The 17,938-nt window shown below is 49.1% G+C and overlaps 1 protein-coding gene across 1 annotated transcript; it reads right to left on the reverse strand.

Annotated features, from left to right (window-relative positions):
- Positions 1 to 1,103: 1,103 nt before the first annotated feature.
- Positions 1,104 to 7,168, reverse strand: C1H18orf32 (chromosome 1 C18orf32 homolog). The gene is made up of 3 exons (XM_077283464.1): positions 7,050 to 7,168; positions 2,633 to 2,822; positions 1,104 to 1,404 (listed from the first exon to the last, which is right to left on the reverse strand). Exons 2-3 carry the CDS (start codon positions 2,810 to 2,812, stop codon positions 1,330 to 1,332), a joined length of 255 nt encoding a protein of 84 aa, XP_077139579.1. The 5' UTR covers positions 2,813 to 2,822; positions 7,050 to 7,168; the 3' UTR covers positions 1,104 to 1,329.
- Positions 7,169 to 17,938: the final 10,770 nt, after the last annotated feature.

Consider the following 17,938-nt stretch of genomic DNA (forward strand, 5'->3'; position numbering starts at 1 on the left):
AATTGAATGTACAAGAAAACAAGGAGCCTGTAAAAGCCAAACGGAAGGAAATTTTTAATAAAGCCCAACTGCAAAAAAGACTTTTAGCCCCAAATACATGTATGTATATATATATATATATATATATATATATATATATATATATATATATTTTTTTTTTTTTAAAGTTGTGGACAACCCCTTTTAAAATGAGGCGCACAATATTCCCTGCATGAACCGCCCTGGCTCCAAGGTGCTCAGTTTTGCTGCGATGTGTCCTGATGCTGAATCTATAGGGCTGGCACCCATTGTGATGTCACCGTCCGCCTCACCGGGCATCTGTGATGTCATCAACTCCCACTGCTGTCAGTCTTAAAGGGGTTGTCTACAGATGACCTACTGTAATATCAGATTACCCCCAGCAATCAACTGTTATCTAAACCATATATAGCACAGCTCCAACTTTGCTTTAATCTTTATTCCAACATAGTATAAAATGCAGGACAGGCAGGGAAATGTATATCCACTAGACGACGGCCGTTTCGCGCGAATGCGCTTCCACGGGTCTTGAACCTGGTTCAAGACCCGTGGAAGCGCATTCGCGCGAAACGGCCGTCGTCTAGTGGATATACATTTCCCTGCCTGTCCTGCATTTTATACTATGTTGGAATAAAGATTAAAGCAAAGTTGGATGGTGAGTGCCCGCATTTCTTCCTTTTTTCCTGCATGAATGACTTAATTTGGCTTTTGCGAGAGCACCCGATATCCTACAGCTTCTGGTATCTAGGTTGGATTGTTGTTGCTCAGGTGATAGAACCAGCTGGTAGTGCAGTCTTTCTTCAGTCTGTTTATTTGGATATAGCACAGCTCCGATCACTGTGTAAAGTCAGATCGCATTCACCTCAATAGGAGCTGAGCTGCAGTACCAGAGATCGGCCACTAGGAAGTGTACAGAGCTGTGCTGTTCTGGCCCATACACGGATTACAGCTGATTTGTGGGGGTCCTGGGTGTAGGAACTCTTACCAATCTGGATACATCATCAGTGTCAAAGTAGTGGATGACCCGTTTAACTACACTTCTGGGACAGCGCTATTCACATTGACAGAGCATCATACAACGTGTATTCCTGTGAATGATAATTTATTATTGGGTCACTCGACTATAAAGAGTATTTTTAATATCTGATCTGGAATGCTAAAGCTTATATACAGGAAGAATGTGATCCGTCACGTGTTTACATCATTAATAAATAAAATCATCCCTAATTAGCAGAGATTGCATATTGTCCCTAGAAAGGTGGAGGTGAAGGGCAGAGAGTTTAGTCCGGGGTCCTTCATTTCGGGTGGAGTTCAGTCCGTCTTTTTATTGGCGGTCCCATTCTGTTCCGGAGCGGCGCTCCCATTCGCTGTCCCATTACACTCCAGCTGTAGAGAGAGGCAAGAAACAATGTACATGACTCCTCATAGAACACTCTCCAGACACCCAGAAACAAGACTTATCCCCTCTGCTCTCTCTCATTTCCAGTTGCCTCTGAGCTGGAGGTGGATACTAGCTACTCTGATGGCTCCCATACACAGCACACACAGACATGACAGATTCCAGCAATCCTGACTGTATGTAGCACATGATCAGAAGTAGACACAACATGGGGGACATTATACAGCAAGTACTGAGCAGTATAGCTGTGAATCCAGTTCTGGAGTGAGATAAAACACTTTCTACAAAGGGGCAGCATGAGTCTGTGCCCGTCTTATTCTGCTCCCCCCCCTCTATGGACTTCAACAGGCAGCGAGATATCAGTCCGTCATGTTTCAAACAAGAAGGATTTTAGCATTCTGTTTGTGCAGGAGGCAGCGAGGAGGAGGAGGAGAAGTGGCTCATAAGTGGAGAAAGAAGCAGATTTCTCTGATGTGATGGGTTTTCTATATTTGCATGTACTGATTTATGAAAAGTTTCTTCAAACAGCAGTGTGTGAAACTGCCAACATCCTGATTTTTTCTGAGATCTAGAATATAATGGGGAACTCTTCACCCCCCGACAGTGAGGAGGACCCTATTACACACTAGATAGTTGACCGATGCTGGCAAAACCAGTTTAGACATTCCTCTAATATGAACAGGGGTCTGAAAAAGGTTTTCCAGGACTTTGATATTGAAGGCCTAGCCAAAGGATAGCAGATCAATCAGAAGCCTCGGGCTGGGCAGCATCCGTCAACTCCATCAGTCAGTTATTTGCAGCGATTGGATGTAAGCAGTGTACAGGCCAGGTAGAACAGCTCAGATCATGGCTTATACACAGCGTGCTGCGCGGTTCTGTACGTCAGGGGGTTACGGACCTGCAGCATGCAGAGGCCTGGAAAAATCCCTTTAAACTCTTCTGCTACTCTGACCATCCCTTTTAATACTTGCCCCAACCCCCCAGTTAAAGTAATGTTCCCATATTATGAAGCGGTGGCCTATTGCTAGTACAGGGTGCAGTCTGTAACAAACCCTCTGCTGTAAGCAGGACTATTAGGATGTGGTCACCTCTAGACTCATCTGTGTGTCTGACCCGACTAGCAAACATTACTGTTTACCATGAGGGGTTTTTTAGGCTAAAACCTGCAGGACAGGAAACCTGTTCATACTTTCCAGCTGCACGGAGGAGCTGTACCTGTGCGGTGCCGTTGCTTTCTGTCGTGCTCTTGCTCGCTGAGCCTGGGTCACTCTGCACCGCTTTCCTTGGCCATAGTCGGTTGATAAAGGGGGAGATGACGGGGTAGATGATGGGCTCCAGGAACTTCTTGTAGACCCACAGGAGGACGGGAATGACGATGCAGGGGATGCACACCATGGTCACTGGTCTGGAGGCAAGAAGAGAACACTGACTCATGTACAAGATACAGAGGAGAGCGCCAGGTCCTGACAGCACAACCTGGAGCTGCGAGTGCCCAGTACTGCCATAGGCCCATGCACAGCATCATGGGGCACAGTGCAACCCCAATACGGATCTGTACTGCCCCCCTCAGCCATTACACCACAGGGGTCACAGGGCAACCCCAATACGGATCTGTACTGCCCCCCCTCAGCCATTACACCACAGGGGGGCACAGTGCAGCCGGAATATGGATCTGTATTGCCCCCCTCAGCCATTACACCACAGGGGACACAGGGTAACCCCAATACGGATCTGTACTGCCCCACCTCAGCCATTACACCACAGGGGGGCACAGTGCAGCCGGAATATGGATCTGTATTGCCCCCCTCAGCCATTACACCACAGGGGGCACAGGGCAACCCCAATACGGATCTGTACTGCCCCCCCTCAGCCATTACACCACAGGGGGGCACAGTGCAGCCGGAATACGGATCTGTACTGCCCCCCTCAGCCATTACACCACATGGGGCACAGTGCAACCCCAATACGGATCTGTACTGCCCCCCTCAGCCATTACACCACAGGGGGGCACAGTGCAGCCGGAATACGGATCTGTACTGCCCCCCTCAGCCATTACACCACAGGGGGCACAGGACAACCCCAATATGGATCTGTACTGCCCCCCCTCAGCCATTACACCACAGGAGGCACAGGGCAACCCCAATACAGATCTGTACTGTCCCCCTCAGTCATTACACCACAGGGGGCACAGGGCAACCCCAATACGGATCTGTACTGCCCCCCTCAGTCATTACACCACAGGGGGCACAGGGCAACCCCAATACGGATCTGTACTGCCCCACTCAGCTATTACACCACAGGGCAACCCCAATACGGATCTGTACTGCCCCACTCAGCTATTACACCACAGGGGACAAGGGTAACCCCAATATGGATCTGTACTGCCCCCCCCTCAGCCATTACACCACAGGGGTCACAGTGCAACCCCAATACAGATCTGTACTGCCCCCCTCAGTCATTACACCACAGGGGGCACAGGGCAACCCCAATACGGATCTGTACTGCCCCACTCAGCTATTACACCACAGGGGACACAGGGTAACCCCAATACGGATCTGTACTGCCCCCCTCAGCTATTACACCACAGGGGACACAGGGCAACCCCAATACGGATCTGTACTGCCCCCCTCAGCCATTACACCACAGGGGTCACAGTGCAACCCCAATACGGATCTGTACTGCCTCCCTCAGCCATTACACCACAGGGGTCACAGTGCAACCCCAATACGGATCTGTACTGCCCCCCTCAGCTATTACACCACAGGGCAACCCCAATACGGATCTGTACTGCCCCACTCAGCTATTACACCACAGGGGACAAGGGTAACCCCAATACGGATCTGTACTGCCTCCCTCAGCCATTACACCACAGGGGTCACAGTGCAACCCCAATACGGATCTGTACTGCCCCCCTCAGTCATTACACCACAGGGGGCACAGGGCAACCCCAATACGGATCTGTACTGCCCCACTCAGCTATTACACCACAGGGGACACAGGGTAACCCCAATACGGATCTGTACTGCCTCCCTCAGCCATTACACCACAGGGGTCACAGTGCAACCCCAATACGGATCTGTACTGCCCCCCTCAGTCATTACACCACAGGGGGCACAGGGCAACCCCAATACGGATCTGTACTGCCCCACTCAGCTATTACACCACAGGGGACAAGGGTAACCCCAATACGGATCTGTACTGCCTCCCTCAGCCATTACACCACAGGGGTCACAGTGCAACCCAGGGTGGATAAAAATCAATGTTTTTTTAAAAAAATCAAAAAAATCGGATTTTTTTGATTTAAATCGGATTTTTTTGATTTAAATCGGATTTTTTTCAATAAACTGCTTTTTGAGGAAAATATTTTACCATCCAAAGGTTCTTCCATCATGAGATAAAGCGGAGTTGTTTAACTCAGTAGAATAAAGGCTGTATATGTGTAACATTCACAATGCCATGCTCTTCCAGAGGTTTCTGTAGGATGCTGACTATCCAACAAGTTTGGGCATGTCAACTGAATGGAAAAAGAAACTAAACCAAAAGTGAAACCAAGCTAGAAGTGTGGAATTAAAGGGGCAGTATGAACAAAATGTGGAGGCTATTAATAGTTTATACAATTAAGACATGCTGCTTTTAAACACCTACCTATTGCCATATAGTAAAACAAAAAAGATTTTTACTTACTTTGGGGTCCCCCCCTCACCCTGGCGTTAGATCGTTGCCCCTAGTTTCGTCCGTGTAACTATGGGCGCACATGCGCACTGCTCTCACTTCTCATTTTAATCGTGATTTATATTAAAAAAAACCTTTTGATTTAAATCAGTGATTTAAATCATGATTAAAATCATGATTTAAATCGATCCGATTTAAATAGAAAAAAATCTTTTGATTTAAATCGTGATTTAAATCATGATTTAAATCGGCGTGATTTAAATCAATCCACCCTGGTGCAACCCCAATACGGATCTGTACTGCCCCCCTCAGTCATTACACCACAGGGGGCACAGGGCAACCCCAATACGGATCTGTACTGCCCCACTCAGCTATTACACCACAGGGGACACAGGGTAACCCCAATACGGATCTGTACTGCCCCCCTCAGTCATTACACCACAGGGGGCACAGGGCAACCCCAATACGGATCTGTACTGCCCCACTCAGCTATTACACCACAGGGGACACAGGGCAACCCCAATACGGATCTGTACTGCCCCCCTCAGCTATTACACCACAGGGCAACCCCAATACAGATCTGTACTGCCCCACTCAGCTATTACACCACAGGGGACACAGGGTAACCCCAATACGGATCTGTACTGCCTCCCTCAGCCATTACACCACAGGGGTCACAGTGCAACCCCAATACGGATCTGTACTGCCCCCCTCAGTCATTACAACACAGGGGGCACAGGGCAACCCCCATACGGATCTGTACTGCCCCCCTCAGCTATTACACCACAGGGGGCACAGGGCAACCCCAATGCGGATCTGTACTGCCCCCTCAGCCATTACACCACAGGGGGCACAGGGCATGATAACTTACTGGTATATGGAGATGAGGGGGTTAACAGCTGGGTACACAGAGGACAGGTAGTGGTGTACAAGGTGAGAAAGAAGATTATAAAGAGTGCATGGCTGGTGTTAGGCTGTACCAACAGAACAACCAAAGCAGGAGGGCACTATTGCTAGGGATCTCCCATTACATGCTAAGATAATTATGGCACAAACAAGCAGAAGAAACGTAGCATGTATAAAACAGGGATCACCTAAAGAGTAATTATTACAAAAAATATATAACCTTTATTGAATTGTAATACAACAACACTGCAAATAGTTAAAATCAATGTCTTCTAGGGGTTAATATTGTTACTACACATGTATGTGACTTGATGCGGGGGTATTTTCTATATTACTGAGGTGTGGCGGGGGCATGACCTTATTTTGGGTCAATGTATAATTTTGCTTGCAGTTTGCAATTTTAATAGATTTTAACTCTTTGCAGTGTTGTATTACAATTCAATAAAGTTTATATATTTTTTGTAATGACTACTCTTTTGGTGATCCCTGTTGTATACATGCTACCTTTCTTCTGCTTGTTTAGGCTGTACCAACAGGCACCGGATGGTACCGAAAGGAGCGTGGCTGACACCAAATGGTACCAATGGGAGCGTGGCTGGCACCAGATGGCACCACAGGGAGCGTGGCTGGCACCGGATGGTATTGATGGGAGCGTGGCTGGCACCGGATGGTATTTAATGGAGCATGGCTGGCACCGGGTGGTACCAATCGATGAGTGGCTGAGGACACCAGAGTCCAGATGGCATCCATCACTCAGTACCACCGCCTGGCGCCAGCCATGCTCCCTTCAGCACCGGTATCTGCACCAGCTGTCACCTGTATCTCCATACACCCGCAGCTCTGATGATCTGCCCTCCTATGTGGCCAATGTTAGTGACCTGCCCCCATGTGGCCATTGTAACGCACTGCACCTCCCATACACTGGTACATAACACACTGCTCGCCATATGCTTATGTCCCTGAGCCCCCACTACACATCAATGTCCTGAGTTGCCTCATGACTGACTGACCGACCGACTGACCGCCTCGCCCACCGTCAGCACGCTCTACTCACATACACAACGCAGACCACCGTCACCGACTGATAAGCTCCGCACACCGGAAGTCACTGACACTTCCGTAACCACTGACGTCAGAGAACCCAGAACGTTTGTGCTCTGCGCTCGGTGTGAGCGGGCTCCCCTAGCGGCGCATTGTGGGTACTGCAGTGGAGTGAACGGTCATTCTGATGGAGTCAGACAAGCAACAGTCTGCAATCTGCCCCCACTAATAGCATCACACCACTGTGTGCACTCAGCCCCCACTGATAGCATCACACCACTGTGTGCAATCTGCCCCCACTAATAGCATCACACCACTGTGTGCACTCAGCCCCCACTGATAGCATCACACCACTGTGTGCAATCTGCCCCCACTAATAGCATCACACCACTGTGTGCACTCAGCCCCCACTGATAGCACCACACCACTGTGTGCAATCTGCCCCCACTAATAGCATCACACCACTGTGTACAATCTGCCCCCACTGATAGCAATCCCGGGGCCGTCACCTGAGCTGTGTGCGGCCTGATGTTCCCCGCACAGACCAAACCCTCCAGAGCTCTCACTATGGTCTGCGCATCGCATAAACCCAGAGTTGTGGAAGTCGCCCATTAAAGGGTTGGAAAAAAGCCACGTATGGGAGACACAGCTCATGTCTTCATTATTTCCTAGCAGAATAGTGAGTGCAGCTCTGGAGTATAATACTTACAGGATGTAACTCAGGATCAGCAATGTAATGTATGTACACAGTGACTGCACCAGCAGAATAGTGAGTGCAGCTCTGGAGTATAATACAGGATGTAACTCAGGATCAGTAATGTAATGTATGTACACAGTGACTGCACCAGAAAAATAGTGAGTGCAGCTCTGGAGAATAATACAGGATGTAACTCAGGATCAGTAATGTAATGTGTGTACACAGTGACTGCACCAGCAGAATAGTGAGTGCAGCTCTGGAGAATAATACAGGATGTAACTCAGGATCAGTAATGTAATGTGTGTACACAGTGACTGCACCAGCAGAATAGTGAGTGCAGCTCTGGAGTATAATACAGGATGTAACTCAGGATCAGTAATGTAATGTATGTACACAGTGACTGCACCAGCAGAATACTGAGTGCAGCTCTGGGGTATAATACAGGATGTAACTCAGGATCAGTAATGTAATGTATGTACACAGTGACTGCACCAGCAGAATAGTGAGTGCAGCTCTGGAGTATAATACAGGATGTAACTCCGGATCAGTAATGTAATGTATGTACACAGTGACTGCACCAGCAGAATAGTGAGTGCAGCTCTGGAGTATAATACAGGATGTAACTCAGGATCAGTAATGTAATGTATGTACACAGTGAGTGTACCAGCAGAATAGTGAGTGCAGCTCTGGGGTATAATACAGGATGTAACTCAGGATCAGTAATGTAATGTATGTACACAGTGACTGCACCAGCAGAATAGTGAGTGCAGCTCTGGGGTATAATACAGGATGTAACTCAGGATCAGTAATGTAATGTATGTACACAGTGACTGCACCAGCAGAATAGTGAGTGCAGCTCTGGAGTATAATACAGGATGTAACTCAGGATCAGTAATGTAATGTATGTACACAGTGAGTGTACCAGCAGAATAGTAGATATCACTAAATGAAATATTCAAGTTACAAATCTTTATTCATTGCATAGTGGAATGTTTTCAGAACAATAAAACATAAGCATTATTAATGTAAATAAAAATGACTATCCCACGGAGGTCTGGATTTGGAATGATGCTCAAACTCAAAGTGGAAAATCAAATTACAGGCTGATCTGTTGTGAATTTGGATTCTGGGCTCCCCCGGTGGCTACTGGTGGAATTGAACTTGTGACATCATCTTCCCTGTTCACCTGTTCTGATTAGATCTGGGTGTCGCTATATAACCTGGCTTCTCTGTTAGATGCTTGCCGGTCAACAATGTTATCAGAAGCCTCTCTGTGCTTGTTCCTGCTCCCAGACATCTACTAGATAAGTTGGACATTCGTCCATGTTTTGTTTTTGTATTTTGGTTCCAGTTCACAGCTGCAGTTTCGTTACTGTGTCTGGAAAGCTCTTGTTGATCAGGAATTGCCACTCTGGTATTATGAGTTAATGCCAGAGTCCTAAAGTAATTTCTGGATGTGTTTTGTTAGGGTTTTCTACTGACCATGAAAGTATGCTTTCTGTCTTCTGCTATCTAGAAAGCGGACCTCAAATTTGCTAAAACTATTTTCCTGCTGCATTTGTTGTTTCATCTCATATCACCGCCAATATATGTGGGGGGCTTCTGTCTCCTTTTTGGGCATTTCTCTAGAGGTGAGTCAGGTCTTATATTTCCCTCTGCTAGCATTATTTAGTTCTCCGGCCGGCGCTGGGCATATAGGGATAAAAAGTAGGACATGCTACCTGGCTACTTCTAGATGATGCGGTAGGTTTAGTTCATGGTCAGTACAGTTACATCTTCCAAGAGCTTGTTCCTATTGAGGCTTATGCTAGTTCTCTGGCCATGGAGATCATGACAGTTTGACCGGCCCACTAAAGGGTTAAAATCCTTGGCTGAGAAAGGAGAGAAATAAGAAGTCTGCTGAGAATTTTTTTTTTTTTTTCTCTAGTTGTGAGTGTGCTCTTAATTGGATCACTTGCCAGTCTGTCTATGCTGCAGTCTTTCTTTTTTTTCTCTCTCCTTCTAATCTTTGAATGGCTCTATGTTCACCTGTCTATAATGGATCTACAGAGTGTAACTGCAGGTTTGAATAATCTCGCCACGAAAGTACAAAGTTTGCAAGATTTTGTTGTTCATGCTCCGGTATCAGAGCCGAGAATTCCTTTGCCGGAATTCTTCTCAGGGAATAGATCTAGCTTTCAGAATTTTAGAAATAATTGTAAGTTATTTTTGTCCCTGAAATCTCGTTCTGCTGGAGACCCTGCACAGCAGGTTGGGATTGTGATTTCCTTGCTCCGCGGCGACCCTCAAGATTGGGCTTTTGCATTGGCACCAGGGGATCCTGCGTTGCGCAATGTGGATGCGTTTTTTCTGGCCTTGGGCTTGCTTTATGAGGAACCTCATTTGGAACTTCAGGCAGAAAAAACTTTGATGTCCCTATCGCAGGGGCAAGATGAAGCTGAAATTTACTGCCAAAGATTCCGTAAATGGTCTGTGCTTACTCAGTGGAATGAGTGCGCCTTGGCGGCTACTTTCAGAGAGGGTCTTTCTGATGCCATTAAGGATGTTATGGTGGGGTTCCCTGTGCCTGCGGGTCTGAATGAGTCCATGACAATGGCTATTCAGATCGATAGGCGTCTGCGGGAGCGCAAACCAGTGCACCATCTGGCGGTGTCCACTGAGAAGACGCCAGAAAACATGCAGTGTGATAGAATTCTGTCCAGAAGCGAGCGGCAGAATTTTAGACGGAAAAATGGGTTGTGTTTCTATTGTGGGGATTCTACTCATGTTATATCAGCATGCTCTAAGCGTACTAAAAAGCTTGATAAATCCGTTCCCATTGGCACTTTACAGTCTAAATTTATTTTGTCTGTGACCCTGATTTGCTCTTTGTCATCTATTACTACGGACGCCTATATCGACTCTGGCGCCGCGTTGAGTCTTATGGATTGGTCCTTTGCCAATCGTTGTGGGTATGATTTAGAGCCTTTGGAGACTCTTATTCCTCTGAAGGGGATTGACTCCACCCCATTGGCTAATAATAAACCACAATACTGGACACAAGTGACTATGTGTATTAATCCGGATCACCAGGAGACTATTCGCTTTCTGGTGCTGTATAATCTACATGATGATTTGGTGCTGGGATTGCCATGGCTGCAGTCTCACAACCCAGTCCTTGACTGGAGAGCTATGTCTGTGTTGAGCTGGGGATGTAAGGGGACTCATGGGGACGTACCTTTGGTGTCCATTTCATCATCTATTCCCTCTGAAATCCCTGAGTTCCTGTCTGATTATCGTGACGTCTTTGAAGAACCCAAGCTGGGTTCATTACCTCCGCACCGGGAGTGCGATTGTGCTATAGATTTAATTCCGGGTAGTAAATACCCAAAGGGTCGTTTATTTAATCTGTCTGTGCCTGAACATACTGCTATGCGAGAATATATAAAGGAGTCCTTGGAAAAGGGACATATTCGTCCATCGTCATCTCCCTTAGGAGCCGGTTTTTTCTTTGTGTCAAAAAAAGACGGCTCTTTGAGACCATGTATTGATTATCGGCTTTTGAATAAAATCACGGTTAAATATCAATACCCATTGCCGTTGCTGACTGATTTGTTTGCTCGCATAAAGGGGGCCAAGTGGTTCTCTAAGATTGATCTCCGTGGGGCGTATAATTTGGTGCGGATCAGGCAGGGGGATGAGTGGAAAACCGCATTTAATACGCCCGAGGGCCACTTTGAGTATTTGGTGATGCCTTTTGGTCTTTCTAATGCCCCTTCAGTCTTCCAGTCCTTTATGCATGATATTTTCCGCGATTTTTTTGATAAATTTATGATAGTGTATCTGGATGATATTCTGATTTTTTCGGATGACTGGGACTCTCATGTCCGGCAAGTTAAGAGGGTTTTTCAGGTTTTGCGGTCTAATTCTCTGTGTGTCAAGGGTTCTAAGTGCGTTTTTGGGGTTCAGAGAATTTCCTTTTTGGGATATATTTTTTCTCCCTCTTCCATTGAGATGGATCCTGTCAAGGTTCAAGCTATTTGTGATTGGACGCAGCCCTCTTCTCTTAAAAGTCTTCAGAAATTTTTGGGCTTTGCCAACTTTTATCGTCGATTTATTTCTGGTTTTTCGGATGTCGTTAAGCCATTGACCGATTTGACTAGACAGGGTGCTGATGTTGCTAATTGGTCCCCTGATGCTGTGGAGGCCTTTCAGGAGCTTAAGCGCCGTTTTTCTTCTGCCCCTGTGTTGCGTCAGCCTGATGTGACTCTTCCTTTTCAGGTTGAGGTCGACGCTTCTGAGATCGGGGCTGGGGCAGTGTTGTCGCAGAAAAGTTCTGACTGCGCCGTGATGAGGCCTTGTGCCTTCTTTTCCCGTAAATTTTCGCCCGCTGAGCGGAATTATGATGTTGGGAATCGAGAGCTTTTGGCCATGAAGTGGGCGTTTGAGGAGTGGCGCCATTGGCTCGAGGGGGCCAGACATCAGGTGGTGGTATTGACTGACCACAAAAATTTGATCTATCTTGAGACCGCCAGGCGCCTGAATCCTAGACAGGCGCGCTGGTCATTATTTTTCTCTCGGTTTAATTTTGTGGTATCGTACCTACCGGGTTCTAAGAATGTTAAGGCGGATGCCCTTTCTAGGAGTTTTGAGCCTGATTCACCCGGCAACTCTGACCCCACAGGTATTCTTAAGGAGGGAGTTATCTTGTCAGCCGTTTCTCCAGACCTGCGGCGGGCCTTGCAGGAGTTTCAGGCGGATAGACCGGATCGTTGTCCGCCTGATAGGTTGTTTGTTCCTGATGATTGGACCAGTAGAGTCATCTCTGAGGTACATTCTTCTGCATTGGCAGGTCATCCTGGAATTTTTGGTACCAGGGATTTGGTGGCAAGATCCTTCTGGTGGCCTTCCCTGTCACGAGATGTGCGACGCTTTGTGCAGTCTTGTGACGTTTGTGCTCGGGCCAAGCCTTGTTGTTCTCGGGCTAGTGGATTATTGTTGCCCTTGCCTATTCCTAAGAGGCCTTGGACACACATCTCGATGGATTTTATTTCTGATCTGCCTGTTTCTCAGAAGATGTCTGTCATCTGGGTGGTGTGTGACCGTTTTTCTAAGATGGTCCATTTGGTTCCCCTGCCCAAATTGCCTTCTTCTTCCGAGTTGGTGCCCCTATTTTTTCAAAATGTTGTTCGTTTGCATGGTATTCCTGAGAATATCGTTTCTGACAGAGGAACCCAATTTGTGTCTAGATTTTGGCGGGCATTCTGTGCTAGGATGGGCATAGATTTGTCTTTTTCGTCTGCTTTTCACCCTCAGACTAATGGCCAGACCGAGCGGACTAATCAGACCCTGGAGACATATCTGAGGTGTTTTGTGTCTGCTGACCAGGATGATTGGGTTGCTTTTTTGCCATTGGCGGAGTTCGCCCTCAATAATCGGGCCAGCTCTGCCACTTTGGTGTCCCCGTTTTTCTGTAATTCGGGGTTCCACCCTCGATTTTCCTCCGGTCAGATGGAATCCTCGGATTGTCCTGGAGTGGATGCGGTAGTGGAGAGATTGCATCATATCTGGGGGCAGGTGATGGACAATTTAAAGTTGTCCCAGGAGAAGACTCAGCTTTTTGCCAACCGTCACCGTCGTGTTGGTCCTCGGCTTTGTGTTGGAGATTTGGTGTGGTTGTCTTCTCGTTTTGTCCCTATGAGGGTCTCATCTCCTAAGTTTAAGCCTCGGTTCATCGGTCCGTATAAAATATTGGAGATTCTTAACCCTGTTTCCTTCCGTTTGGACCTCCCTGCATCCTTTTCTATTCATAACGTTTTTCATCGGTCGTTATTGCGCAGGTATGAGGCACCGGTTGTGCCTTCCGTTGAGCCTCCTGCTCCGGTGTTGGTTGAGGGTGAGTTGGAGTACGTTGTGGAAAAAATCCTAGACTCCCGTGTTTCCAGACGGAGACTCCAGTATCTGGTCAAGTGGAAGGGATACGGCCAGGAGGATAATTCTTGGGTCACTGCATCTGATGTTCATGCCTCTGATCTGGTTCGTGCCTTTCATAGGGCCCATCCTGATCGCCCTGGTGGTTCTGGTGAGGGTTCGGTGCCCCCTCCTTGAGGGGGGGGTACTGTTGTGAATTTGGATTCTGGGCTCCCCCGGTGGCTACTGGTGGAATTGAACTTGTGACATCATCTTCCCTGTTCACCTGTTCTGATTAGATCTGGGTGTCGCTATATAACCTGGTTTCTCTGTTAGATGCTTGCCGGTCAACAATGTTATCAGAAGCCTCTCTGTGCTTGTTCCTGCTCCCAGACATCTACTAGATAAGTTGGACATTCGTCCATGTTTTGTTTTTGTATTTTGGTTCCAGTTCACAGCTGCAGTTTCGTTACTGTGTCTGGAAAGCTCTTGTTGATCAGGAATTGCCACTCTGGTATTATGAGTTAATGCCAGAGTCCTAAAGTAATTTCTGGATGTGTTTTGTTAGGGTTTTCTACTGACCATGAAAGTATGCTTTCTGTCTTCTGCTATCTAGAAAGCGGACCTCAAATTTGCTAAAACTATTTTCCTGCTGCATTTGTTGTTTCATCTCATATCACCGCCAATATATGTGGGGGGCTTCTGTCTCCTTTTTGGGCATTTCTCTAGAGGTGAGTCAGGTCTTATATTTCCCTCTGCTAGCATTATTTAGTTCTCCGGCCGGCGCTGGGCATATAGGGATAAAAAGTAGGACATGCTACCTGGCTACTTCTAGATGATGCGGTAGGTTTAGTTCATGGTCAGTACAGTTACATCTTCCAAGAGCTTGTTCCTATTGAGGCTTATGCTAGTTCTCTGGCCATGGAGATCATGACACTGATCCAACTTCAGTGGAAATGCCTCAAGACAAGGAAATGATGAGACGGCAGATGGTCTCCTGAGGGATCTCCTCCCAGACCTGGACTAAAGCATCCGCCAACTCCTGGACAGTCTGTGGTGTAACATGATGTTGGTGGATGGAGCGAGACATGATGTCCCAGATGTGTTCAATCGGATTCAGGTCTGGGGAACGGGCGGGCCAGTCCATAGCTTCAATGCCTTCATCTTGCAGGAACTGCTGACACACTCCAGCCACGAGGTCTGGCATTGTCCTGTATTAGGAGGAACCCAGGGCCCGACTCTGTCACATGTTCTCAGTGTGAACCTGCTTTCATCTGTGAAGAGCACAGGGCACCAGTGGCGAATTTCCCAATCCTGGTGTTCTGGGGCAAATGCCAAGCATCCTGCACGGTGTTGGGCTGTGAGCACAACCCCCATCTGTGGACGTCGGGCACTCAGACCATCCTCATGGAGTCGGTTTCTAACCATTTGTACAGACACATACACATTTGTGGCCTGCTGGAGGTCATTTTGCAGGGCTCTGGCTATGTTCCTCCTTGCACAAAGGCTGAGGTAGCGGTCCTGCTGCTGGGTTGTTGCCCTTCTACGGTCCCCTCCACGTCTCCTGGTGTACTGGCCTGTTTCCTGATAGCGTCTCCAGCCTCTGGACACTACGCTGACAGACACCGCAAACCTTCTTGCCACAGCTCACATTGATGTGCCATCCTGGATGAGCTGCACTACCTGAGTCACTTGTGTGGGTTGTAGAGTCCGTCTCATGCTACCACGAGTGTGAAAGCACAACCAACATTCAAAAGTGACCAAAGCATCAGCCAGAAAGCATTGGTACTGAGATGTGGTCTGTGGTCCCCACCTGCAGAACCACTCCTTTATTGAGTGTGTCCAGATAATTGCCAATAATTTCCATCTGTTGTCTGTTCCATGTGCACAACAGCATGTGAAATTGATTGTCAATCAGTGTTGCTTCCTAAATGGACAGTTTGATTTTACAGAAGTTTGGTTCACCTGGAGTTATAATCTGTTGTTTAAGTGTTCCCTTTATTTTCTTGAGCAGTGTTATGTACACAGTGACTGGACCAGCAGAGTAGAGAGTGCAGCTCTGGAGCACAATACAGGTAAGGTACTCACAAAGTAACTGCACTTATTTTTTCATATGGAAGGAGTTTTACTTAATTGGATTCCTCAAGACGACATATTCTTGGATTGACGGAACTTGGCTGAGCTGTGACCTTTCATGAATAACTGAACGGTCACAAAACTTTTCACTTTAGCTTTGATTGCTGAAAGGAGGGGAACTGCAGAGGCCCTTTGGCCGACAGCGGCTCTCCCCCGCGGCCCTTTGGCCGACAGCGGCTCTCCCCCGCGGCCCTTTGGCCGACAGCGGCTCTCCCCCGCGGCCCTTTGGCCGACAGCGGCTCTCCCCCGCGGCCCTTTGGCCGACAGCGGCTCTCCCCCGCGGCCCTTTGGCCGACAGCGGCTCTCCCCCGCGGCCCTTTGGCCGACAGCGGCTCTCCCCCGCGGCCCTTTGGCCGACAGCGGCTCTCCCCCGCGGCCCTTTGGCCGACAGCGGCTCTCCCCCGCGGCCCTTTGGCCGACAGCGGCTCTCCCCCGCGGCCCTTTGGCCGACAGCGGCTCTCCCCCGCGGCCCTTTGGCCGACAGCGGCTCTCCCCCGCGGCCCTTTGGCCGACAGCGGCTCTCCCCCGCGGCCCTTTGGCCGACAGCGGCTCTCCCCCGCGGCCCTTTGGCCGACAGCGGCTCTCCCCCGCGGCCCTTTGGCCGACAGCGGCTCTCCCCCGCGGCCCTTTGGCCGACAGCGGCTCTCCCCCGCGGCCCTTTGGCCGACAGCGGCTCTCCCCCGCGGCCCTTTGGCCGACAGCGGCTCTCCCCCGCGGCCCTTTGGCCGACAGCGGCTCTCCCCCGCGGCCCTTTGGCCGACAGCGGCTCTCCCCCGCGGCCCTTTGGCCGACAGCGGCTCTCCCCCGCGGCCCTTTGGCCGACAGCGGCTCTCCCCCGCGGCCCTTTGGCCGACAGCGGCTCTCCCCCGCGGCCCTTTGGCCGACAGCGGCTCTCCCCCGCGGCCCTTTGGCCGACAGCGGCTCTCCCCCGCGGCCCTTTGGCCGACAGCGGCTCTCCCCCGCGGCCCTTTGGCCGACAGCGGCTCTCCCCCGCGGCCCTTTGGCCGACAGCGGCTCTCCCCCGCGGCCCTTTGGCCGACAGCGGCTCTCCCCCGCGGCCCTTTGGCCGACAGCGGCTCTCCCCCGCGGCCCTTTGGCCGACAGCGGCTCTCCCCCGCGGCCCTTTGGCCGACAGCGGCTCTCCCCCGCGGCCCTTTGGCCGACAGCGGCTCTCCCCCGTGGCCCTCAGCTCATTAGATGAGGAACATATATAGTTAGTGCTGACGACACGCATGATACAGCAGTTGGCCGGACGCTACTATCCTTTCAGCAATGAGGGTCTTGGCCAACCAACACTTCTGACCTGAAAACTTGTGCGTGTGGTTACTATACGTCATTACAGCCACAGATAGAGAATCGCTCCGTTGAACCCTCTGCTCTATTGTGTGAAGCAATGTATTGTGCCTGTGTGTAAGTGTGTGCATGTATGCGGTCACGAGTAGAGATGAGCGTATATGTTCGGCTCCCTCCTTATTCGGCAAGCTATAGCACTTCCCAAAGAAGCTGCGGAGAGGGAACCCGGCTTCCTGGATCGCTCCGGCTGATCAGCTTTCCAGCTCAGCAACTGCTTCACAGTCACAACACATGCAGCTGCAGCGTCGGAGCGCTGCAGGTATCCAGGATCCCTCTGCAGCTTCTTCGGTAAGCGCTATAGCTATAAAGGAGGGAGCTGAACATATTCGCTCATCTCCAGTCACAAGCCCCAGGAGAACAGAGCACATTTATAAAGACACTCCGAGCCCAAGGACGGGTTCACAAGCTGCAAGAAAGGAACAACGATACACTTTAGCACTTGCTTCTGATATTCAAGGAGGCACCCAAGATCTCAGCAAGTTTCAGGAATTTTATTTCATTTAAAAAGAGGAAAAAAGCTTTGGAGCCTCCGCAAATGTAGAAAATGTGACTTTATGGAAGTTTCTTATAGAAGCAGCACAGAATGTCTATGTTCAATGTAAGCCTGTCTGCGGCAGAGGCAGAAGATAGAAGCCGCAAGAGATTAGATTTTTATTTTTCACCTGTATAAATAGCCCTCCAAGCAATGACCACTGATGAAACCCCGACAGCCCGTCTGTTTTTCTGCCGTCATCGTACCTGGCACTACTAGGCGGCTGGAATAAACGTCAGAGTCTCTCTCAAATTGGTTTCCTACAGGTTGCGGATAGTTTCTGCTTGTAGATTGA

Source organism: Ranitomeya variabilis, chromosome 1, assembly GCF_051348905.1.
Source record: "Ranitomeya variabilis isolate aRanVar5 chromosome 1, aRanVar5.hap1, whole genome shotgun sequence".
Lineage (NCBI taxonomy): Eukaryota > Metazoa > Chordata > Amphibia > Anura > Dendrobatidae > Ranitomeya > Ranitomeya variabilis.

What these genes read in the sequence shown, in the direction of transcription:
- C1H18orf32 (XM_077283464.1), bottom strand. Translation starts at nt 2,812, where the DNA reads ATGGTGTGCATCCCCTGCATCGTCATTCCCGTCCTCCTGTGGGTCTAC. An exon ending in AAAGCAACGGCACCGCACAG is followed by an intron (nt 1,405 to 2,632) that starts GTACAGCTCCTC and finishes CTCTCTCTACAG; the next exon opens with CTGGAGTGTAATGGGACAGC.